Source organism: Zingiber officinale, chromosome 5B (assembly GCF_018446385.1).
Source record: "Zingiber officinale cultivar Zhangliang chromosome 5B, Zo_v1.1, whole genome shotgun sequence".
Lineage (NCBI taxonomy): Eukaryota > Viridiplantae > Streptophyta > Magnoliopsida > Zingiberales > Zingiberaceae > Zingiber > Zingiber officinale.
In genome coordinates, this window is record NC_055995.1 from 5,625,949 (window position 1) to 5,651,393 (window position 25,445).

General features: G+C 39.1%; 1 protein-coding gene and 1 pseudogene across 2 annotated transcripts; one reads left to right on the forward strand and one right to left on the reverse strand.

Moving 5' to 3' along the window:
- The first annotated feature begins 9,360 nt into the window (after window positions 1-9,360).
- Window positions 9,361-17,187, forward strand: LOC121984017 (annotated as a pseudogene).
- A 2,379-nt stretch (window positions 17,188-19,566) lies between these two features.
- Window positions 19,567-22,463, reverse strand: LOC121984002 (probable 1-deoxy-D-xylulose-5-phosphate synthase 2, chloroplastic). 2 transcript variants are annotated; one of them, XM_042536749.1, is made up of 6 exons: window positions 22,267-22,463; window positions 21,997-22,176; window positions 21,595-21,910; window positions 21,248-21,519; window positions 20,003-21,151; window positions 19,567-19,920 (listed from the first exon to the last, which is right to left on the reverse strand). In XM_042536749.1, exons 1-6 carry the CDS (start codon window positions 22,363-22,365, stop codon window positions 19,774-19,776), a joined length of 2,163 nt encoding a protein of 720 aa, XP_042392683.1. In that variant the 5' UTR covers window positions 22,366-22,463; the 3' UTR covers window positions 19,567-19,773. The 2 variants fall into 2 exon arrangements, with proteins under 2 accessions (XP_042392683.1, XP_042392682.1); XM_042536748.1 differs by having other exon boundaries at window positions 20,003-21,519.
- Between the last annotated feature and the right edge of the window lie 2,982 nt (window positions 22,464-25,445).

The window sequence follows — 25,445 nt, forward strand, 5'->3', positions numbered from 1 at the left end:
AAGGAAGGCTGCTCGAGGAGAAGGCCGGAACATGGGTTCGGGTGAGCCTTATTCCGGAAGGCCGAGATCACCTAAACTAGCGGAGCCGGAGCGAACAGACCCGGACCAAGACGAGCCGAACTGAGACGAGCTGAACCGGAGCTGAGAGCCTGGACCAGAGTCAACTTTGTTGACTTGACAGGTCCGGGCGCCCGGATCAATTCCAGGCGCCCGGACCTCCGGGCGTCCGGAACCATTCCGGGCGCCCGGGGGTTCATATTTGACCAGATCGAAGCTGATCGCGAGCTGACCGTTGGGGAATAAAATTTATCCCCCCCGGGGGCGCCCGGAACCCCTTCCAGGCGCCCGGACCAGTACTATAAATAAAGTACTGATCCGTACATTTGAAACAACCAACTTGTAATCAACTTCTGTGTGCTTTACTTTTCTACTTGTACGTTCAACGCTGTAAGAGGCTACTCCGCCCAGAGGAGAATCAGATAGTGCACTTATATTCCTTGGATTAGCAATCCCCTGATTGCAAACCAAGTAAAACTCTGGTGTCTGCTTTTCTTTACTCAGTCTCTTTTATTTATTCATTATAAGTGTTAATTATATAGTTGAAATCCGAGAAAGGTTCGAGTTTTATTTTGTAGGGCAATTCACCCCTCCCCTCTTGCCGGGCTCCAAAGGGACCTACAGGTTCAACACCGAGAAATATACGAAGTAACCGAAGTTGATGAAGTATCAGAAGAAATTGAATTTGGAAATAATTTCAATATTGAGACTAACCAAGATAATTCTTCTAATGAAGCAACTTTAGTAGATGGTGAAGAATTAGAGATATCCTAACTTTGTAGATTAGATGTTGAGCATCAACATATAAATATGTCAAATGCACAAGTGGAGCTTACTAGGGATGCTTAAAGTTTTCTTAACGATGAGGATGAAGATACTGAAATTGATAGTGACACAGATGATCAATTATCTCTTTCAGATGATAGTGGTGATTAATTTTTATGAACATGGTATATATGTAAATTATGAACATGGTATATATATTTTTCTTTATTTTTAATTCATTACTTGTAGATATCTATATATGTTGATGCATATTTGTTGATCTATATATGATGAATATGCGACAACCATGCCGTCTAAGAGGATTGAGCATTTACTAGTTTTGGAGACACCTATAGATGATAGTTTTTCTAGTGGTTAGTTGTTTTGTATTTAATTTACAAAAATTTTATTTAAATATTTCATCTGTTAATTGTTAACACTATTGCATTTATAGGCCGACCGCTACGTAGGGAGACACGTGACACACATTCTGATCGGCTGCGACGCCAGATCAGTGATCAGGGTAGATTGCCCGTTACTTTCCGTCAGAGCAATGGGCATCCCATTGGCCCTAATGCAGCTTCATTTATGACCGAGTTAGGCCTCTTGGTAAAGAAGATCTAGTATATCTCTAATATCTTAAGAGGCGAGCGCATATTCAAGTAAAACTCTAATATCCTTTTTATGGCTAAAACTCCCTCAACTAGCACATATTCGGGGTCGAGATTGTTGGAGTGTATAGCAACCAACAGAGATCTAGGATGCGATAACCTCCCCTTTCTATAAGAGGCGAGCGCATATTGTATCGCAATATCTTTTTCAAGGCTCAAACTCTCTTGACTCTGTATAGTCGAAATCGAGATTCAGACTACGATATCAACTTTCTCTTCGTATAAGGGTTGAGTGCATATCGTATCACTAATGTCCTTCTCAAAACTTAAACTCCCTTGACTCAGACATAGTCGGGGCTCGAGTATTCTCTCTTTGACTCCATGGGTATTCAAGAGTCATGATATTGAGCTTATTAGTCTCTCACGAGTCAAACATAGTTGCAGATCAAATTATTCTCTCTTTGACTCCACTAGTACTCCAGAGTCGTGAGATCGGCCATCATTATTCTTTCCCAACTCAAACATAATTGTGGATCGAGTTATTTTCTTTCTGACTCCATGAGTACTTAGGAGTCATAAAATCGATATTATTATTTTCTCCTAACTCGGACATAGTCACAGATCGAATTATTCTCTCTCCGATTTCACGAGTACTCAGGTAGGGATGACAATTTTCCCCGCGGGTTTGGGGCCCCGTGGGGAAAACCCTAAATGGGGATGGGGATCCCCGATTTTTCGGGGATGGGGCGGGTATGGGAATACTATCCCCATCCCCAAACCCGCCCCGAATATTATTATTATTATTATTAATAAATAATAATATAATTTTTAAAAAAGTATTAATAATAGTATTAATATTAATATTAAAATTTTTGAAAATATTATTATTAATATTGATATTAATATTAATATTATCAATTGACCCAAACAAACCACAGACACTAGAATAGCTCATGCCAGGTCAGATTACATGTATTAATATTAATATTAATATTGATGATAATATTGGTATTAATACATGGCAGTTAAACTTTCACCTCCATGGATTGCAATTGATGATACAGTGGCTACCATTTTGGTGTTTCTGTGTCTGTGATTTGTTTGGGTTAATATTCTACTGTTTCTGGTGTCTGTGTTTGTTTGGGTCAATTTGGAAATGGGGCGGGGATGGGGAATCCCCGAACCCGTGGGTTCGGGTTCGGGGAATCCTCGAACCCGAAAAAATAAGAATGGGGCGGGGATGGGAATGGCAAACCCGCCCCCGCCCCGCCCCATTGCCATCCCTATACTCAGGAGTCGTGAAATCGAGATTATTATTCTCTTCTGACTCAGACATATTCGCATATCAAGTTATTCTCTCTCTGATTTTACGGGTACTCAGGAGTCGTGTGATCGAGATTATTATTCTCTCGCTACTTGGACATAGTTGTAGCTTGAGTTATTCTCTCGCTGATTCCACAGATACTTGGGAGCCATGAGATTTAACTTATTATTTTCTCTCAACTTGGACATAATCACAGATCAAGTTATTTTCTCTCTAACTCTATAGGTATTCAGGAGTTGTGAGATCAATCATTATTGTTCTCTCTTGACTCGGACATAATCTCACATTGAGTTATCTCTATTAGACTTCACGGGTACTTGGAAGTCATGAAATCGACCATTATTTTTCTCTCCCAACTTAGACATAGTCGCGGATTGAGTTATTCTCTCTTTGACTCCATGGGTACTTACAAGTCATGAGATCAATCATAATTATTCTCTCTCAATTCGCACATGGATATGGATCGAGTTAGTTTCTCTCTAACTCCATGAGTACTCGAGAGTTATGAGATTGACCATTATTATTCTCTCCCGACTCAAACATAGTCGAAATTGAGCTTATATATGCCGATAAGCCTCTCCTTAAGCTCGATATCAGTAAGCCTCTCCCCAACTACGTGGACACTAGGAAGTCGCAGATTGAGCACGATGTTATATATGTCGATAAGTCTCCCTTAGACATGATGTTGGTAAGTATCTCCTCGTCTCTGTGAACACTTGGGGGGTGTGGATTGAGTGCAATGTGATACGAGTTTGCTCTCTCCTAACTCTGCCTTACAACAGACTCGAATTGTCTTACGATAGGCCTGACGACTCTTCCCTGACTCCTTAGTCTGAAGTGATTCAACTTTACGATAGGATCGATGACTTCTTCCCCAACTCCTTAGTTGGACGCTACTCTGCCTTATGACAGACTCAGATTTACCATACAACAAGCTCGAAGCCCCTAGCCCATGCTAACAATTCACCTTACGACAGGCTCAGAGTCCTTAGCCCCTGCTAGCCATTCGGCTTACGATAGGTTTGAGTTTCTTTCCTCAACTCTTCATTTGGAAGAAAACCTTATAATAGACTAAGATCTCCCTAGCCCTGTGCTAGTGATTCGCCTTACGATAGGAATGGAAATTTTCTTCCCAACTCCTCAGTCGGAAAACAGCCTTACAATATGCTCGGAGCCCCAGCCTTGTGCCTACAATTAGGCCTTACGATAAGTTTGACAATTCTTTTACCCACCCCACCACAATACAACAGTCTAGTCAATTATACTCATACCTCCTTCGACTAGATTTGAGTGGAGGCTTATGTTGTCGGGTAAATGGGAAGTCCATGTGGATAAGGGGGTCTTTTGGGGTTTTTCATCATTTTACCCTTTCAGGGGTTTGTATATTAAAAAGGGGAAAGGTGTTGGTTGGTCCTAGGAAGATCGTACCGGTTCCACTGTACAAAAATTTTGTACAGGTGTCGAACCTTTCCTAAATAACATATTGTGTTCTTTAGAAATTAAATTAGGAATCGTAAACGGAACTTAACATTATTGATTCCAAATTTAACTTATCTGTTCTTAATGGTTTAGATTTGGATTGCAAATAGAACTTAACACTATTGATTCAAATCAACCTATGTTACAAATTCAATTAAATATCTATTTCAGAAATCGGTTCTCAGGACAAACATGGCGAGGTACATGGCCTTCTTGGGTATGGGAGCATCCACCACTGTCTCGACAAAACCTCTTAACGAAATTAAATATTTAATTTCCTAAAATAACATTAGGTTTAACAAAAAAGAACAATCGAATCACAAATTTGAAAAACAAAAAAAACACAAACTCGAATCACAAATTCGAAACTCTAGAATCATATGCCTCTTGTGTTTGGAATTCATACAAAGAAAAACTAGCATGATGCGGAAAATAATTATTAGTTATACCTTTCTTTGTATACAACGACCTCTTGATCTTCTACCATATTCCTCTTCTTATCTCGGACGTTGTGTGGGCAACGATCTATCGAGATGAGAACCACCCAAGCCCTTCTTCTTCCTCACCAAGTTTCGGCCACCAAGACTCCTTCAAGGATGAAGAGGTTCGGCCACCACCACCAAGCTCCAAGGGATGCTAGAAACAAAACCTCCTTCCTCTCCTTCTTCTCCTAGCTAGAATCGGCCACCAAAGACTCCTTCTTGTGTTGATGTCACCGGCCAAAAGGAGGAAGAGAAAGGGAGAAGAGTTTGCAATCAATAGCCGGCCACCAAGGAAGAGAGGGAGGGAGAAAAGTATAGAGTATTAGCCATGAAGGCACCCCTACCCTCTCTTTTATAATCCTTGGTCTTGGCAAATAAAGAAAATTTAAATAAAACCTTCCTTATTTTCTTTGCCATGAAAAGGAAAATTTAATTAATTAAAAATCAATTTCCTTTTCTCACATATCATGGTTGGCCACCTACAAGCTCTAAACAAAGAAAGTTTTAATGACACAAGAATTAAAACTTCTTAATTTATTTCCAGAATTTTTTTTTAAAAAAATTCTCTAATAATTTTTCTCTTCATGGTTGGTTATAAAAGGAATTTTATAAATTAAAATCTCTCTATTTAAAACATGTGTATGATTTCCAAAAAGAAAAATTTTCTCTAAAATTAAAATCTTCCTCTCAATTTATAAATAAAGAAAGATATCAAATCTTTTCTTAATCTTTTTGTAGAAACTAAAATAGGAAAAATTTAATTTTAAAACTCTCTTTTAAAATCATGAACATGATTTTATAAAAGGAAAGATATTAATTAAAACTCCTCTTCTCTTAATTCCATGTGACCGGTCTCTAGCATTGGCTAGCTTCTCAAAGCTTATTATGTGGACACATCAATGTTGGCAAGTTTTCTAACTTAATCATGTTGACACATCAGCATTGGCAAGCTTCTCAATGCTTCTTACGTTGACACAATTGGCAAGCAAAATGTTGAAGCAATTGAACACCAACGTGAGTTGCTGTTCTTGTTTAAGCAAACAACATCTCACAGCAAGCAAACATGAACTTGTTGTTCACGTTGATCACAACAACATGAAGCATCCTTGGATAGCAACACCAACAGCATGGACTAGAAGATGGACTTGGGTGGGATATAAGACTTTATATATAGAGGCTACGATAGGGGCCGAGAGAAGGAATTAGTTTTAGTCTCTCGATGAAATTAAGCTTCCTGTGTTCGCCCTGAACACCCAACTTAATTTCATCAATAATAATTCATTCCACTAAAAAATTATTATTGAACTACCGCACCAATCCCAAATTACGTTTTAGGCTCCTTCTTATTATGAGTGTATTATTCTCCCTGTGTTTAAGATGTCGAATGTCCACTAATTAAATTGAGTTACTGACAATTCACTTTAATTAATTTCTTAGTCCAAGAGTAGTACCACTCAATCTTATCGTCATGTTGGACTAAGTCCACCTGCAGGGTTTAACATGACAATCCTTATGAGCTCCTCTTGGGGACATTATCAACCTAGATTACTAGAACACAGTTTCCATCTATAATCAACAACACACACTATAAGTAATATCATTTCCCAACTTATCGGGCCTTTTGATTTATCGAGCTAAATCTCACTCTTTGATAAGTCAAAGAAATAAATATTAAATATATGTGCTTATTATTATATTAGGATTAAGAGCACACACTTCTATAATAACTAAGGTCTAGTTCTTTTATTAAGTCAGTATAAAAAGAACTTATCTTAAATGGTCCTATTCAATACACTTAGAGTGTACTAGTGTAATTTATTAGTCAAGATAAACTAATACCTAATTACATTACGACTATTCCAACGATTTGTTCCTTTTCATCTTAGTTGTGAGCACCTGTTTATAATTTATAAAGAATTGATAACATGATCTTCTGTGAGTGACACCACTCACCATGTTATCTACAATATAAATTAATTGAACAACTACACTTAGCAAATAAATGTAGACATTTGACCAATGTGATTCTTTTATTTCAAAATAGATGTTTACAAAAAGCTAGGCTTTTAGTATACACTCTAACAAAAGGGTGAGGAGAGGAGGGGGCTTGGAAGCCGCCTCCCTTTTTACTCCTGTCCCTCACACTGTACACACCCTCTCACACACGCTACCATTTGCTCCTCCTCCATCATGGCGCCGCTATCTTCGCTTCCTCCGTCATGACGACGTTGCTGACCTCCTTCCTCATAGCTTCACCACCTTAGTGGAGCACCTCCTCGCCTTTGTTGCCACCTCTCAGAGCAACATTATGCCCTCGCCAGAACTCTCCCTCTTGCTTGCTACTGCCCCTTCTTGGCACGCGTTCATTGTCACCTCTAGTTGTCGTCGTTGCCTCTAGTCACTGTCGTCACTGCTCACATTTCTTCTTCTTTCTCTATTAGAACTCTGTCTCGACGCGACCTCCACCCTTCCTCATGTCGCTGCCTTCGGTTGAGCCCCCCTCTCTCTGATCTCCAACGCCACTAGGGGAGGACGCCACCCCCTCTCCCTTTGATCTCCAATGTCGCCAAGGGAGGACGCCACCCCCTCTCCCTCTAATCTCTAATGCCGCCAAGGAAGTGAGTCGCCCCCTCTCCCTCTAATCTTCGATGCCGGCAGGGGAGGATGTCATCCCCTTCCCCTCTCATTTCCGATGTTGGGGTCATTTTCCCTCTCCCGTATGCACGTGTATCACTGTTCCAGTCGCCCTCTTCTCCTCTGTCTATAACCCTAGTGAGATCACCCACCTCTAAGGCTCCGCTCGCGATTCCAATCTCATTCCCTTCCCCTTACCGACCTCACAGCTGCTTTCGATCCCTGACATTGCTCCATGGTCCACGCAAGCATCCACCTCAGTTGACCACCCTCTCTTCACCCTTGCCATTGTATGTCGCGATGTCGTGCTCCACCTCTCAGAGCCCTCGAGCCTTCGAGCCATTAGTCTAGGTCTTATCTCCAAGGTCTCTTTGACCCAAGCTCCATTCGACCCCATCGACTAAGCACACAACTCATCTCTAATTGGCCCTACCATTCGGACGCCCCGACTCACATCCCATTCCTTCGTACTATAAAAAAAGTCTCACCCAAGCGGGTTAAAGTACGTGCACATATGTATATACGATTATTTACACACATTTATTACTATTCATCTTCTTCATGTCTCCCATCAGAGACTGACTTAAGCGTTGGAGTGGATGAGCTAGGGCACTCCCGATCTCTATTCTAACCCTCTCATTCACTCATCTACTCTCCCGCACTCTCCAGACGATTCAAACCTCCCTCCATCTCACCCTTTTTTTCGGAAACTATACGACCTGGTCAATATCAAAAATAGCTCACCCCACCTTCCTTTCGATTATGGCAACTTCGTTAATATCAGCGACATCTTACCAATGACTTATTCGTTGATGGTATCAGAGAAGATCATACATATTTTTTAATTTAAAAAAAACAAAATTTATTTTTTAAAAATATTTTATCATATTAAAACAAATTTTTAAATAATAATATTATCTTCCTACTTTTGTTTTTAAAAAAATCAAGTTTCAAAATTAAATAATTTGTCTTGTGTAAAAATCAAAAGGAGGTTCATTATTCGACAAATCACCAAATGGACATCCTTTTTTCAATTAAAGTTAAATTGGACTCTATTTAAAGTAAACTATTTAAAATACTCTTAATTGATTTTAAAATTAATTTGTAGCAGCTAGTTGTTAGCTTATACACTGTGTAATAGTTGATTGTTATCTTCTATAATAATGTAATAGTGATTTTATTTATTTGAGAGCAATAATTTAGTTAAAATAATATATCAATAAACAAAACAATTAGGAGAACTTTACGATATCACTACATTTTAAATGAACACTATTTAATTATAATCAGCTATGTAAAAGCTAGTAGAGAGTTGTTATAACGTGCAACAGCTAGTTGCTAAGTTCTACAGTAGTATAATTTTATGTTGATTTTATTTATTTGAAAATGATAACCTAGTTAAAATAATATTTTAATAAAATAAACAACTAAGAGTTTTCTATGACATGATTACATTTTAAATGAATATTATTTGAGCATGATCAACTACGTAAAAACTAATATATACTTATTATAATTGTTAGTTGTTAATTTCTATAATAATATCATTATTTTATATTAATTTTGTTTATTATATAATGATAACCTAATTAAAATAATATTTTAATGAATAAAATAAATTAAGAGAACTTCATCATATTTATTATATTTCAAATAAACAATATTTAATTACCTAAGATTACGTAAAAAAAATAATAGATAGATATTATAACGTACAATAATTGATTTTTAATTTTTGCAAGCAACAACTATCCGATAGTTTTTATGTAATGTAATAATTACTTAATAATTTTTATATTGTCCCTTCCGTTATTATTATTATTATTAATTATTATTATTATTATTATTATTAAAAATAGATTCGTATTGTTTGCCCTTCAAAAGCTCGAAATCGATGACTCACAAAGGCATTTAAATACGCGGCACCAATGAATGATGCCCACGTTGCTTAGTCACTTTTGTCGGTTCCGTCGGTTCGCATAAATGCTCCACTCCGCGGCAGACTCGAAAAAGAGAAGCATCTCGACAATCGCCATCGGGACAGAGAAAGAGAGAGATGGGCGGCAGGGAGGAGGCGACGACGAGAAGGGACCGATGGGGGTACTCGGTGAGGACGGACTCCGGCGACTGCATCGACGCCATCGACGCCTACTACGAGCAGGTCCTCGCCTACGGTCGCGGCCGGGCGGTCATCCTCCGCGCGGTCAACTACGATTCGTCGTGCGCCCTAGCTAACGCCCTCGCGGCACACTTCGTCGCGACCAAGAACCCCGAGGAGGCTTCCCGTCTACTCCACGCCGCCAATGCTTCCTTGGTTCGACCGAATCATGGGTATTTTCTCATTGTATTTATTCGCTTGCTTTTATCGAAAGAGAAATGTTCATTTTTAGGATAATGCTACTCCGTACGAGAGAGCAGTGGTCGCGGCGATCTCTTGTTTGTTGGGAGATAACAAGGACGAGGAAATGGCGCTTGACCGGCACGTCGAGGTTCGTGGTATATAGTAACTCTTTGATTTCTATTTCGCGCTGTTGTGTTGTTTCCTTGGTTTTTTAATGTGAGGATCTTGTCTTGGTTTTTGACGATGGTGGGAAAATGTTTTTGTTTTTGGCAGACACTTCTTTGCTTTTGTCTGGAGCAATGGTTTTACATTTTTGAAATGTTACTCTGTAGACTATTTTAGACTTCAGTTTTGTGGGTTAAAATAATGATCTTCATTGTTGTCATAGGAACTATGTCAAGGATTCCAGAATCAAGTGGGAGCAATCAAATCCTCGATTGTTGTTTAAAAGTTTTTAGCGCGAGATGGTTTTTATTTATTAGCATTATTATTATTTTCCTGAAGCAATAAATGCGTAAAAGGGCTCCATCTGACTGTATTACGAGCAAAGAAGCAAGACATAAAATAAGTTAAATTCCGGTTGGTAATGCAAAGAAGAGCCCAGCACAAATTCTTGAATTTTCACACTCTGACATATTTCTGCATCCACCTCGATTCAACTATGCTTCTGTAATTATATTCCTGTATACCTTTTCATGGAAAACAAATACAAATATTGTAGAGTTACTAGATACAAACTCTCCTATCTTCAATGCCCATCCAAGTGCCTTAGTTTTAAAATTATTGCAAATCCTTTGCATATTATGTTCCGCCTTGACTTCTCCAATAAAATATTATCTTACTAATACTTCAACTAATTGTTCTTTCATCTATAGAAACAAGTTGAAATTTGACCTGGAGTAATATCAAAAGAATGCTCAAGCAAATTCCAAAGGTAGTAAAGTGCCTATTAGAAACAGAAAGAATTTTTGCTTTTCTTTTTTATTCCAATCCTTTGTTGGATTTTCGTGTTTGGTCTTCCTTTCATTTCTTGTGATGTGTTTCATATTATGGAGGAATGAAATGTATGGAAAAAATCATTAGGTTTTTTTGATCTGTTGTACTGGCTTCTTGTGCTTCTTCCTCTAACTCATCTTATGAATGCAATTTGTCAATTAATGGATATGTTATGGATGAAATTTTAGAATGGTAATTATTTGTCAAGAAATCCAACTATTCTTGTTTTTATTGTAATTTTACTTTTCAGTTGTTGAAGGAGTTTCTTAAGGAGGAATGAAATGTATGGAAAAAGTCATTAGATTTTTGATCTGTTGTACTGGCTTCTTATGTTTCTTCCTCTAGCTTACCTTATGAATGCAATTTGTCAATTAATGGATATGCTATGGATGAAAATTTTAGAATGGTAATTATTTGTCAAGAAATCCACCTATTCTTGTTTTTTATTGTAATTTTACTTTTCAGTTGTTGAAGGAGTTTCCTAAGGATCTTTTATCACTCAAGAGAGTACAGATCTTATGTTTCTACTTGGGTCGGCCTGCTGTGTCTCTTAGCATAGTTCAACAGGTTGTTTTCTTATATGATTAATCTAGAATTTTTTTAATTAGTTGACAGTTTTGTTTGTCAACTAACGCATACTTTCTGATATAGCACCCTGGTTTACTGTGGTGAAAAATGCTTCTCGCTTAGTACTATACAGAGTAATTATTTAGCAGGTACTGGTACATAATGAAGATCGTAGTTATATCTACGGTATGCTTTCTTTTCCATTGTTGGAGCTTGGGAGAATGACTGAAGCTGAGGGAGCTGCAAGAAAAGGATTGTTTATTGACAGCCGTGATATCTGGTCACAACATAATGTAAGATAATGGCAGTCATCAACTGTTTTCATTTATAGCCTTTTTTTCTTGGGTCCCCTGAATAAGTAGTTTCCCTTTTTAGTGGTTTGATTTTCATGTGAACTGGAGTTCAAAGTCCTATGCAGTTTTTATGAACCTAAAGAATTAAAATGTACAAATGTGTACTTTATACTGAACATCACCATAAAAACGATTGATTTCAGAGGAAATATAAATTGTGCTACTACTAAAAAAATGTGACTGCTATGTTAGTGGAACTCTTATGAAGTAATAACTTGTGATATTGAGTCTCTCTTTCTCTCTCTCCGTTTTTTTTTGTCTCTTGTTTTTAATGGTTATAAGGATGATTCAATTGAGGATAATATCTCACTAACTTGTAGACTAACCTTCCGGTATTAAGGATAATTCTTCACTAACTTGTAGATAGACCTTCCAGTGTTCCATACCTTTTTCTTTATTTGTTTTGCATATTGTTTTCATCTTAACCTTTATTATTTTCAACAGAGTTTTGGGATGCAAATTTTGTATTTTATGTCTCCTTGATGTAAATCTTCATCTGATATGTGCTATTTTCCCCCTCAAAGTTGTGCCATGTTCTTCAAAATGAGTGTCGTTTTAGAGAAGCCACAGGTTTCATGGATGCTTGCGCTTCCTCATGGAATTCCTGTTCATCTTTCATGTATGTAATTCTTGACTTCAATTCTGGATCTACATGCTTTTCTATTATTATTTGTTATTTTCTTGATTAAAATAGTCTTTAGGTATACACACAATTGGTGGCATGTTGCTGTCTGTTATTTGGAAGGTGATTCTCCTTTAAACAAGGTTCTTGAAATTTATGACCAAAATATTTGGAAGGAGCTGCAGAGAAGTGATGCTGAGCCAGTAGAAGTATGCCCGATTGGCTATTGATATATTTCAGACTTGCATTCCAGCTTGCAATACTGAAAGTTCTCTCATGCATTCAGGTGTATATCAATGCTCTAGGGTTGCTGCTTCGAATCCACCTGCGTGGCCATACCCATGATATTGCTGAACGGCTGAAGTTTCAAGCAACTGCAGTAAAGGATAAGGTCTGCCTTTGTCTAAGAATAATGAACTTTGAAGGAAAAAAGAGTATGCCTTTGACTTGTTATGTCCTAAAGATGACTTGAACCGAATGCATATAATTTAGTTAATGAGAGAATATATGATGTAGCACTAGGAACAATCTCACCAAGTGGGAAAACTTTGCTAAATTGAGAAATGGATTACATTAGACAACCACTTTTATAAACCAAAAATAAAGCGCAAAATATAATATTTTTAAAAAACTTTAAACAATTATTGAAATATTAAAAATACAATATTATCTAAGCCTTAATTTAGCCCCAATTTTTAAACCATATCAGTATAATTTACTAGAAGAGATTGTATGGCAGTTAGATATGCTTTGTTCATATAGTTAACTGATGAATGCACTAGTTTAATGCCATTTGATTTTATGTTCTTGTTCCCTCTATCGTTTTCTAACTTCCTGCCTTTTCTTTGTTTATGTTTTGTACAAGCAAGCTTAATCTTTATCAATTATGACACGCTACATATGATTCATGCATTTTTTTTCAGCATTCTTGTCAGCCCTTTCTGAAATTTATCTAAGGTTCATTTACATTAAGGCTATATGTTTAATGCCATTGGATTTTTATGCCAGTAACTAATTTGTATGGCCACAAAAATTGATAGTTGTCTTTCTAACACATCACTTGGTGCTATTAGTATGTGCCATTTTGGTGGTGAGAATATAGTGTGGAATTTGAGTGGAAATAACTAAATATTTTACTAGAAAAGGACAATTTGAGACTATTATTGTATTGATAATTTTATAAATGAAACACTGATTGTACTCCAATGGTGAAAATGAAAGTTTGAGACTTATCAATGCATACACAGTGCTCCCAAGAGTCCACTCATGTCCTTACTTGATTTTAGTTAATGGGAAGACCATTATGAGGCTGTAAATGCATTCATGGTTTGCCCAAGAATCTATTTATGCTCTTACTTCTTTTGATAATGATAATAGGAAGCTTATCAAAGTGATATTGAAAAACACATTAATATATTGATGAACTTTTATGGGTTAAAATAACAATATGAGACCACCAATGCATTTAAGATGTTCCTAGGAATTCATTTATGATTTTACTTTTTGGTTTAAGCACCAAAAGACTATATTTTTCTATTTGGTGTTCTTCTGTTGGTCAAAATGATAGGATGAGATTGTCGACATATTCACATTTGATGTAAGAATCCATTCATGCATCTAATTCTTGATTTTAATCATTGGAAGACCACTAAAGTGCTGTTGAAGATTTAATGTTTGGTCAAGTGGGCTGGCGAGGTTGCAAATTTTCAAAATGTCTGCAATTGAAGTTGCACCTTTGGTAAATTACAAGCCATAATGCCCTCGTTGAAAAATACTGCACTTTTGGTGTGACTGGTAAATAGTCGTTCAAAGAAAATTAAATATGTTCTAACAAGAAGATATTTGATGATTTTGTCGGGAAAAAAAAACTTTTAGGAACAATTTCTAAGAATAAATTTAACAATGTTTAAGATATTTGACAATTTTTAGAGGTGTTCTATTGTGAACCATGCTAAAACTGTGGGAAAGAGGAACAAAGAAAGATAAAAGTTGATGTGAAAATTCTTAATAGTCACTTTAGTTATACTTGAAGATCAACGACAAATGTTATTTATTTAATGATTCAATTATGAAGAAAATTTATAATGGAAAAAAATATAATATTATCTCAACTAATGTTCATATCTTACTAATATCCAAAGATTATTGTGTACTTGGACTAACACAATTGGAAATTAAAACAGGCATAGGAACTTGATATAGATGCATTTTGGTTTCTCCAACTCTGGTATCACTTCTTTTCGTTGTTGGCGATGCTATGATTTTATAGTAGTTCATCTCTTCTCTATGACTAGCAAACAAAATCGAAGGATGAGTTATGACAAAAGAGTTTGCCATGGTTGAGAGATTGTCACTCTGTCACACTACCATTTTTTATGCAATATTACATTTGTACTCGTGGCTGCAATTATAATATATGATTCATCCACTAGATCAATGAAGCATTCATTCTAGTTCAGCCAATTTTGTCCAGTTTGATTTTTATTTATCTGCTAATCCAATTCTGTACTAATCTGTAGTGTTTTTTTAGTTATAACATCACTAAGTTGATCAGCAGATTTTTGGTGCGTCTTATTTCTTGCAGTCCATATGGCATGTTGAATGGTTGCTAGATATACTAGCACTGTGGGCATTAGCTTGCACAAATGAGAGAAATGAAGCAGAGGAATTACTTGACTCAATTAAATCAAGGTCTGACTCATTTTTCATTGTTATATGGAAAGATGTGATAGTTTTCGTGGTTATTTTGACAATGGTCCACTTTGTCTAGATTTTCTACATTGAGCAGCCAAAAGCAACAGTCAATGCGAGCTGCAATACAGGTTTGCATTGTTTCTTTGATTTTGATCATGTTGGTCTATCTATTTGTCAGATCTCCCTGCATTTCTTAGAAAGTTGTTTATGTTTATTGCTTGTGATATTTGTATAGTTTTATAAAATTGGAAAACACTCGTCCATTTTAAAATATTATCACTAGTCCATACTGTGATCTCTATTATAATAATAACCAAGCGTTGGCCTAAACTCCTGTTCAACTAGCCAGAGTTAGCTTTCTTAAAGGGATTTGCTTCCTCTGGACAAATTAAATTCTGCCAATGTTTTTAACCTTCTGCCTCTGTAAATAAGTTATCACTGCAGAATCAATTTTGGAAATTCAGAGGGTGGGCTGGGTGAGGTAATTTGTGATTTGTGGCGTGTTTAGCATTACTTGTGAATGGTCAAGGATTTTAGGTATATGGACCATAAGCTTTAAATCTGCATCCTGTGCATTCCACCATGACTTGCTTAAGCACTTCATTTAATTATAGAGTATATTATCTACTAATAGGTAAGAATCAAAGGGGTGCCTCTTTTTATTAAAATCGTCAAAAGGGCGTCCTTTTTTCATTGATTATCAAAACAGCGCCTCATCCTGCCTTGGCCCATTTTTGTTTCCGAAAATACCCTTGTTGTTGTAGTAGCAGCTATGATTCATAATAGCTACAACATGGACACTTCAACTCTGGTCAACACTAATGACATTAGACCGCTCATCTTTAGTTAACATTGGTCAACATTACGTTAGAGCAGCTATGGGATCATAACTACTACACAATTGTAATAGCTACAAGATCATAGCTTTTATAACTGTATAGCAGTTACGATCTTGTAGTTGCTACAACAACACCGAAAATACCGATATTTTTGGGAATAAAAATGTGTCGAGGCGGGATGGGATGTTATTTTGATAATAAACGAAAAAAGGATGCCTTTTTGACGATTCTAATAAAAAGGGATGTCTTTTTTATTTTTTCCCTATTTTTATTATGATTCAGCAGGAAAGTCTTCCAATGGATCATAGGATAACCCAATTCCATCCCAGATTTTCTTTTCAATGTACTAAAACAGTAAAACCGCTAGTTGAACACCACATTTGATTTATACTGATTGATTCCTGCTGAGTGCTAACTATGTTTCTGCTCTAGACGATAGTTTATGCTTTCATTTGAACTTTATTATCTAATTTCAAGGCTGTTTCAGCTTGCACAGGCTATTTATGAATACGGAAGAGGTAACCTTGTTAAAGTCTTTGATTTGCTTGGTCCAGACTTTGATGCTGCTAACTTTAAAGTAATAAACTAGGCGACACAGCTTTCTTTAGTCATCTTTCTTTGTAGCAGTCAAAATAATTTTTCATTTAAAATGCGTTGTTAGATGATCGGAGCATCTGATGAACAACTCGATGTCTTCAATGAAGTTTGGTACATAAACTTACTGAACATGGGCCAAGTTCCCAAAGGTACCAACTTTACCATCTAAAGGTTGCTTTTATAGTGTCTGTAGGTTCTAAAACTTGCCGTCTACAGCTATTGAAGTTATGAAGAAGCAAGTTTGTAAAAGGCAAGGAGCACCTTTCCTGTGGCGGATGCTGGTACATTCGAATCCTGCGACTTTTCCCGTAGAATTTCATCATCAGTATCTCACAGGGATTCCCCATTTCATGTGTTTCTTTTTCTTTTTCTTTTTCTTCGGCTACAATACTATTTATTCAATGACATGCATATATCTAAACTCACTTAGTGAATCAAATCCTAGTTACTGATATATGCAGCATAGTCTAGGAGTTAACTTGTGCTTCACAAATCGCCTCTGTGAAGTTAATGCATTTCCAAAATGCATGTTTTATCCAGGAAAAGGCGTATTCTATCGAAGGTATGCCCGAAGCGCTTTTGCAGGGGAGAAGGCAAAGACTTTAGAAGCTGCCTATTTCAGGTAAATTGCGAACTAATATAGATTAAGATATAGATAACGCTCAAACAATCATAGGAAGTTGTTGGAAATCTGATAGAAGGCTACATGTAATTGTTATAGCTTCCAACTTCATACTTTTAGTACTTTGGTGTTGTTAAAGGATGATACGGTGGTATGTATTTGATAATATGTTAAATAATAATGATGTGTGTTTGATAAATTTAATTATATCATGCTTTAGATTTTATATATATAAAACTAAAGCATGATAGTTTTTAGTCAATTGTATTGATAAGAATGAAATTATGCACATAGAATCTTTCAATGGAGTAATTAGCCCGCAATTGAAGGTGTAGTTGACATGCAAAACCATATTCCACTGGTCCATGTCTTTTGGTGCAAGCTTGAAAGAGACTTACTTGAGTTGCTACGTCCTTTAATTAAGTTTATTATTTTTTTAAAAATAATAATAAATTGACCATGGATATTTCCTTTAAATACAAACAAAAGTATATTTGATCGCTTATTGGGTAAAAATAAAAAGAGCATTCTTTTGAATTGTCAAAGCTTGTATTTCTTCCATTCTTGTTCATTTGACATTTCAAAATTGCTCTAACTTTTGTCGTTGTTGTACTAACTATGAGTTTATAACTGGTATACAATAGCAAATGCTATAGTAGTTAAGGACAAGGTTTAAAATTTCGATCCCTATCGGGTTTCAATTTTAGATTTGAACGATACAGTTTTGGTATCGTATCATATCGTATATTTTTTTTTAAAAGGAAAAGATATAAAAATAGATAAATAAATAAATAAAAAAATTATTATTATTTTTAAATTTAAATAAATGAAATATAAAATTAATTAGATAATTTTATTAGGTTTCAATAAATTCTTTCTAGATTATCTCTATCATAACTAGGAGTTGATTAAAATAATTAATTTAAGTTTAATTAAAAAAAATGAAATCCAACATCACTCGCGAGCCCAGATGACTTCGGCGCTGTCGCGGGGTTACGCGACCAACCATGACCACGGGAATTGTGTCACTCTTTCGGCGTGATCATGTTTGTCATGCGACCCCTCTGCAGTGACTGTAGGGTGGCACGATACCTCAGCGTCGGTAGCGGAAGAGCTATGCGACCTCTCCGCTACTGTTGCAGGGGTTGAGCAACCCCTCCTCTGCGACCATGGGATCGCGCAACATGCACATCTGTGGTGGGTTTGGTGCCAGGGTCGTGTCGGTGCCGGTGCTGATCGTTGAGCAGAATGAGACGTTTCACCTATTTTGATCGTTTCGATACGACACTTTAAACCATGGTTAAAGATCATGGTAACAAAAATAAAGTATCAGCTATAATTTATATGTAAATTGCTTCTCCCACCCCTCTGACACATTCACCTCCCTGACCCCACCAAAAATTTAATGATATTCATATTTATACCCTTTTGTGCTTTATTGGTTGTTTATTATTTTTTTAATTGATTTTATTTTTTTTGTTAACAATAAAAAAGCAAACATTTTTTTTTTATTTTCCACCCCAATATACAATTTCTTTTGACCGGCCCCAATATTTTTTTTATTAGTTTTGTTTTTTTGGTTAAAAAAACAAAACTAATAAAAAATAAACAAAACTAAAATAAATTTTTTATGTTAACAATATTATTTTTTTAATTGATTTTTTTTTTAACAATAAAAAACAAATATATTTTTTTATTTTCGCACCCCAATATACAATTTTTTTTTACGTACCGGCCCCAATATTTTTTTTATTAGGTTGGTTTGTTTGTTTGTTTGTTTTTAAAACAAAATTAATAAAAAAAATAAACAAAAGTAAAATAAATTTTTGCCCTCACCAACATTTTTTTTATTAGTTTTGTTTTTTTAAAAACAAAACAAAATCAATAAAAAAAATAAACAAAAGCCCCAAAAACTTTTTTATTGATTTTGTTTGTTTTTTTGTTAATAAACAAACAAAACTAAAAAAAAGAAATGACAAAGGGTATAAATGTAATTTTAGAAGTGAAGGCTGGGAAGGAGATGTGTAAGGGGTGCGAAAAGCAGCTCTCAATTTATATCTACTTTCATATTAAGATTGCTGTATAATTGCTACATCATACAACAGTATTATTAGTGTAGATAAGAGTTAAAGTATTTCTATAATATAATATTGATTAATATTAATTAAAAATAAAATGTCCATACAATAACAGATATTCATTCTACCTGCTAAAATAAATGTTATTATAATTGATATGTATATATTATAGCAATTATAAAATTGTGATTGTTATAATTGCAGTTACTATAATAGTTTTAAAAGTAAGGCGTAAAAATGTATAGCGGTGGAATGAGATGTCTTTTTTTCCAATAAATGAAAAGGGGTAGTTTGTATTTGCTATATACAATAAAAGATACAGTGGGAGAATGAGATTTTTTGTTTTTCATTCTGATTTTTAACTTATTTTTATTCGTTTGTGAACTTTTAAATGAATTTGTGTCCACATTTTAATACTTTTTTTAACAAAGAAATGAAGTATTATTAAAGATGAGATTTCTTTAACTCTTCTCTGTTGGATTACCCTCAGACGCTTCCTACCGGCTATGAATTGATAATATACAGTAGCTGGAAATTAAACGAGTACAAAAGAACACCAGTCTTGCGTTAATGGCGATCCATCGATCTCTGAACACCCACTCACAGGCCACATCTTAGAAATTAAAAAGAAAAAAACGAAAATTTAGATGGTGCTTTATTTTCCATCTTCGTTCTTTACGCTCTCATTTTTGATCTGATCCTCCTGTTGCATTCACTGCAGGTGCAGCGCTTCCTTGGTCCTCCCCAGAAGGTTCAGCGCCGTTCCGGCGATGTGCCGTGAAGAAAGGCCCGCCGCCTCGATCTGGTCTTGCGGCGCGCCGTGGTCGATGTAGCGGTCCGGCAGAACCATCGACCTCAACTGCGCATTTATTTATTTCGATCGATGATTAGTTAGAGAAATGAAATTTGAGTATAGAAGAATCTTTGATCGGTTCGACTACCTTGAGATTGCCGTCGAGGAGGCCGTTGAGGCTCAGGAAGTGGGTGACGTGCGAGCCGAACCCTCCGATGGAGCCCTCCTCCACCGTGATCAGGATCTCGTGCTCCTTCGCCAGCCTCCTTATCAGCTCCGCGTCCAGCGGCTTGCAGAACCGGGCGTCCACCACCGTCGCCGCCACTCCGAGCTCCCTCAGCGACTCCGCCGCCTTCAAGCACGTCTGCACTATCGATCCGTACCCGAGAATCGCCACCCTGCTCCCCTCGATCAGGATCCGACCCTTTCCCACCTCGAGCGGGGTCCCCTTGTTCCCCTCCGGCAGCGGCACGCCCACGCCGTTCCCCCTCGGGAACCTGAAGCAGCTCGGGCGGTCGTCGATCGCCGCCGCCGTCGCCACCATGTGCATCAGCTCCGCCTCGTCCGACGGCGCCATCACCACCATGTTGGGCAGGCACGCCATGTAGGTGATGTCGAACGCGCCGCAGTGCGTCGGCCCGTCGGCGCCGACCAGCCCCGCCCGGTCGACCGCGAAGCGGACCGGGATCTTCTGCAGGTCGACGTCGTGCACCACCTGGTCGTACCCGCGCTGCAGGAAGGAGGAGTAAATGGCGCAGAAGGGCTTGAGGCCCTCGGTGGCCAGGCCGGCGGCGAACGTCACCGCGTGCTGCTCCGCGATCCCCACGTCGAAGCACTTCTCCGGGAACTGCTTCTGGAAGTAGTTGAGCCCCGTGCCGCTGCCCATCGCCGCGTGCACCGCCACGATCTTGTCGTCCGCCTCCGCCTCCGCGATCAGCGACTCCGCGAAGTACTGCGTGTACGAGAGGGTGGGCGACGGGGTCTTGAACTGCTTCCCGGTCTTAGGGTCGAACTTGACGACGCCGTGCATCCTGTCGGCGGCGGCCACTGCCGGCTCGTAGCCCTTCCCCTTCTCGGTGACAATATGGATGAGCACCGGCCCCGGCGCCGGCATCGACTTCACCTTCTCGAAGATGGTCACCAAGTCGTCGACATCATGTCCGTCCACCGGCCCGATGTAATACAGGCCGAGCTCCTCGAACAGGGAAGAGCTCGTGTTGCTCATTATTCCCCGAGCGTACTCGTCCACCTTCGCCGCGATCTCGTGCGTTTGCCCACCGATCTGCTTCGTAATGTTCTGAAAACGACCGAAGAAGAAGAAGAAGAACCCAATCAATTCGCTGCAAAACAGAGTGAAAATTCGAGGAAGAAGAACACTTAATTCTATTTCTACCTTGGCAGCTTCCCGGAGCATGCGGAACTTGGTGCTGGATTGGAGCTTGGTGAGCGCCTTGCTGAGCGCCCCGACGGGCGTTGCAGGTCCGTCGAGAGTGGCGGTCGGAAGCGAAACTTGTTTATTGTCATTCAGCACGATGATGAGATTGGAATCCAAGTAGCCGGCGTTGTTCATGGCCTCGTAGGCTTGGCCGGCCGTCATGGCTCCGTCTCCGATCACCGAGATCACATGGTTCTTCTTCCCTTGCAGATCCCTCGCAACCGCCATTCCTGCAACCCGCGGAGATCAGCAAATCGATCAGATCTTTGGTTCCACCTTAATTGGTCAGTTAGTTAGTTTATTACCGAGCCCTGCGGAGATGCTGGTGGAGCTGTGGCCGGCGCCGAAGGCGTCGTGCTCGCTCTCGTCTCTCTTGGGGAATCCGGCGAGGCCGTTGGTTTGCCTGATGGTGTGCATCTTCGACCTTCTTCCGGTGAGTATCTTGTGAGGATAAGCCTGGTGGCCGACGTCCCAAATGATCTTGTCGTCGGGGGTGTTGAACACGTGGTGGAGAGCCACGGCCAGTTCCACCACTCCCAAGCTGGAGCTCAGGTGGCCGCCGGTCTTCGACACCGTGAACACGATCTCCGTCCTCAGCTCCGCCGCCAGCTGCTCCAAATCCTACAGAAATTCCCCACCAAATCATCAGTCACGAACACATGACCAAATTTCTAAAAACTCATCTCCAAGAAAGATCGATCGATCACCTGCTTGGAGAGATTCTTCATGTGGACAGGGTAGTTGATGGTGTCGAGAATAGGAGTCGGCGGCTTCTCGCCGGAGTAATCAAGCTTCCACTCCCCCTTCTCTTTAGCCTTCACGATCTTCCCCTCCCCGCTGCCGCCCGCATCGCCGCCTGACGCCGCCGCGCAAGCTCTCACCGAAAACTAACCAGAATCAACACGGAAAACACGGTGAGATTCATAAATCTCACGATCAAAACGAACCAAACGCAGCGTGCTCTGCATTTCAAGTACCTGAATTCTTCTGCGAGGAACTGAGCTGGAAGAGCTGCTTCGGATTCTCGCGAAAGAGACCGGCGAAACGGACAAGAGAGAGCTCGCGGCTGCCTCCATATCGACGAGAGAGATCGAGATGGAAGCGACGAAGCTTCAAGAGAGGATCGAGCAGGGAGGAGGAGGAGCTTGTTGAGACCGAGCAGAGTTACAAGAAAGAGCAAAGACGAGGTTCTGCTTATATAGGAGACGACGGAAAGGATTGCATTTGCATGAATCTGAAGCAAATCGACGGGTCAGATTTAGTCAACGGAGGGGTGAACACGGAGTCCTCATCAGGGGAAGAATTAATCCAACTACGCGGGCACATTTTTTTTAATTAATTTATATATATATATATATATATATATATATATATATATATATAATAAAAATAATTTTCTTTCAATTGGTTGAGTTTGTACGTTGTTTAATAGGTAAAAGTCAAAGGTCTAAATTGATTTCTTAATTAATGGGTCGTTCATCGGTGTAAAATAATACAAGTGTAATTCATTATTATCCTATGTTCCTGATACAGTGAAAAAAGTGGCTCCTAATTGGATCAAAGTCCAAAAGATCGGCTACATGATAATCAAAGTAAAAAAAGGGTAAATAATTGAGGATAGCATTCTCGATTCTTTCAGTTGAGTGGTTATCCGATCGAACAGTTGAGTGATTATCCGATCGAACTCTTAGGTTGATCAGATCCTAAGTCCCTCAATATTAGTGAAGATCTGACTTGAGTCAGTGTTTTTCAGAGCCAAGTCTTCTTGATCGTTCGGGGATAACATGATTAACTATTCTGACCAAGTAATCTAGCTGATCGCGAACAAACTAGACATTTGATCCGACCGGAGTGATTGAGCAAAGGATGAGTACCCAACAATATTCCTCCAATCCGACTTGGTCGTTCTTATGAGTGACAGTCGATCAAACTATGGAAGGGGCTCGGTCGGTTTGCCTGCTAAGCATATTAAGGGTCTTTCAATCCAATAGTTTCACATTCCTTTTTGATGCTTTGTGCCACGGATAATAAAGAATATTCCATATGTAAATTATACTCTAGAAGCTTCCACTCTACCAAACGCAGAGATTGCGAGTTTATTATGGGAAAGATGTCAGAGTATCTTTATGGTATGTCATTTTTCAAAAACACTTTGAGATTCGTATATGAACAAAAATTAACACTATAAAAGGGAGTCTTCATCTACAGGCACAGATACACTTACATTACTCAAACATTATACACAAACTACATTACACATCCACTGTTCATCTATTATTGACGGTTTCGATCGGTCACTGACTTGAGTGTCGGAGTGCCTGTGTCAGGGACTCCTTCGTGGCCCTATTGCTGATGTTCTTTTTGACACGTAGGGCGGCTCAGAGTCTTTTTTTGCCAGCTTAGAGTCTTTATATGGTCAACATCACAGCCACGTACCCGGTATGTCATCTCCATCGATTTCAGACTGGATCACTTCTGTTTAAATCATGCGCGTTGTAATGGCTACGAAACTGAAGCTGCTACAATGGAGCCGTCACATAGTAGCATCAACTACGATTTCGTAGCTTACTATATAGTTGTAACAACTACGATTTCGTATCTATTACAACATATAGAATTTTTTTTTTCAAAATTAAAATTATTCATAGCCTTCAAAAAACATTTAAACAATTTTTTTTGAGCATGAAATCGGTCCGTTACGAGTTCCACCTTGTAATCAATTGTAGATTTCTGAATGACTACTGATTTGATATATTGTACATGATGCGGATACATCCGTGAGGCCCAGAGGTAATTATAGAGAAGATGGAGGACATTTTGGTCTTTACATTTGTTGAGGGTTGGGCTTCTAGGGGGGTTTTTTCCCTGTCTCCGCCACAAGAGAGAGAGGAGGAAGCTTGGGGTCCACCGTCACCACAGCCACGCCCACGGTTGCTCTACTCAGGCCATCTCAGTTGTCGCCCTTCCTCTCCTGGCGAGACATCTTCGGCGTCTTCGACCTCGACGACGGAGGGAAGATCCCCTAGCCCGAGTTCGAGGACTGCCTTCATTGCCTTATTCTCGATTCACCCTCCACCGACGAGGTCGCCCAACTGGTCGTCAACATTGGCCGTGTCAGCGATGACTGCCTCAGCCTCAACGAGTTCTCTACGCCTGAGGCCGGCGGTAGCCCCTGCCTCGTCGGCGGCGTATCTGAGCCCCGCACCACCTTTGTCGTTTGTGACTCCGACGGTAACGGGAAGATCTCGGTGGAGGAGTTGCTCAGGTCGCTCGGGGACGCTAGGCGCCCTGCGTTGCAATCTCTTTCACCAGCAGGCGCCCTGCGCCGCAGCCCCCTCGCTGGCAGCCTCCACGTGTCGACCATCTACGGGTCGACAGTTCACGAACTGACTCCACCCTTGTTCCGACCTTTGTGTCGCTACTGTATTGCGGTCTACGAGCCGCTGTTGTATTCCGGCCTTCGTGCCGCTATTCCGGCCTGCGAGTCGTTGCTGTAGTTAGACGGCACGCCGTCCAACAAATCCATATCGAGTTCATCTCTAAGCCGCCGGATCCAGCTACTCATATGGTGGACATTTATTTACTCTTCAGGGCAGCGACGACTCGATCAACATCACGACCAGCTCACTAATCTATCCGAGGGCGCCCCTCGGGGCCAGGGTACCTCACTGTACTCATTCTGTGTTTATTTCAGTGTTCTACTATTATTTAGCTGCTTATATATTCGTGGGATCCGCCTCGAGGATTGGGGGTACCAGGGACTGGGGAAACCCGGTCGTTGGTTGCAGGTAACATTGACCGAACTTGGTCAACATAGAAGATAGCTCATCACCTCGCTCCACGTACTTCGAGTCATGGAGATGCGGTCAATATTTCAACCACGTCACACCGGCAGTTTCGTCTTCTCAGATTCCCGATAGGATCAGTACGTTTTATGGTTTTACCCAAATCAAAAGTTATGATTTCTCAAAGTTTAGAATTTAACATTCACGTTGCAATAGCTATGAAATTACATCTGAGCTGCAACGCAGTTGTAGCAGCTAAGGTTTCGTAACGATTACAATGTGAATGTTAAATTCTAAATTTTGAGAGATAATAACTTTTAACTAGGATTAAATCACGTGACATATAATATATCAAATCTACAATTAATTAT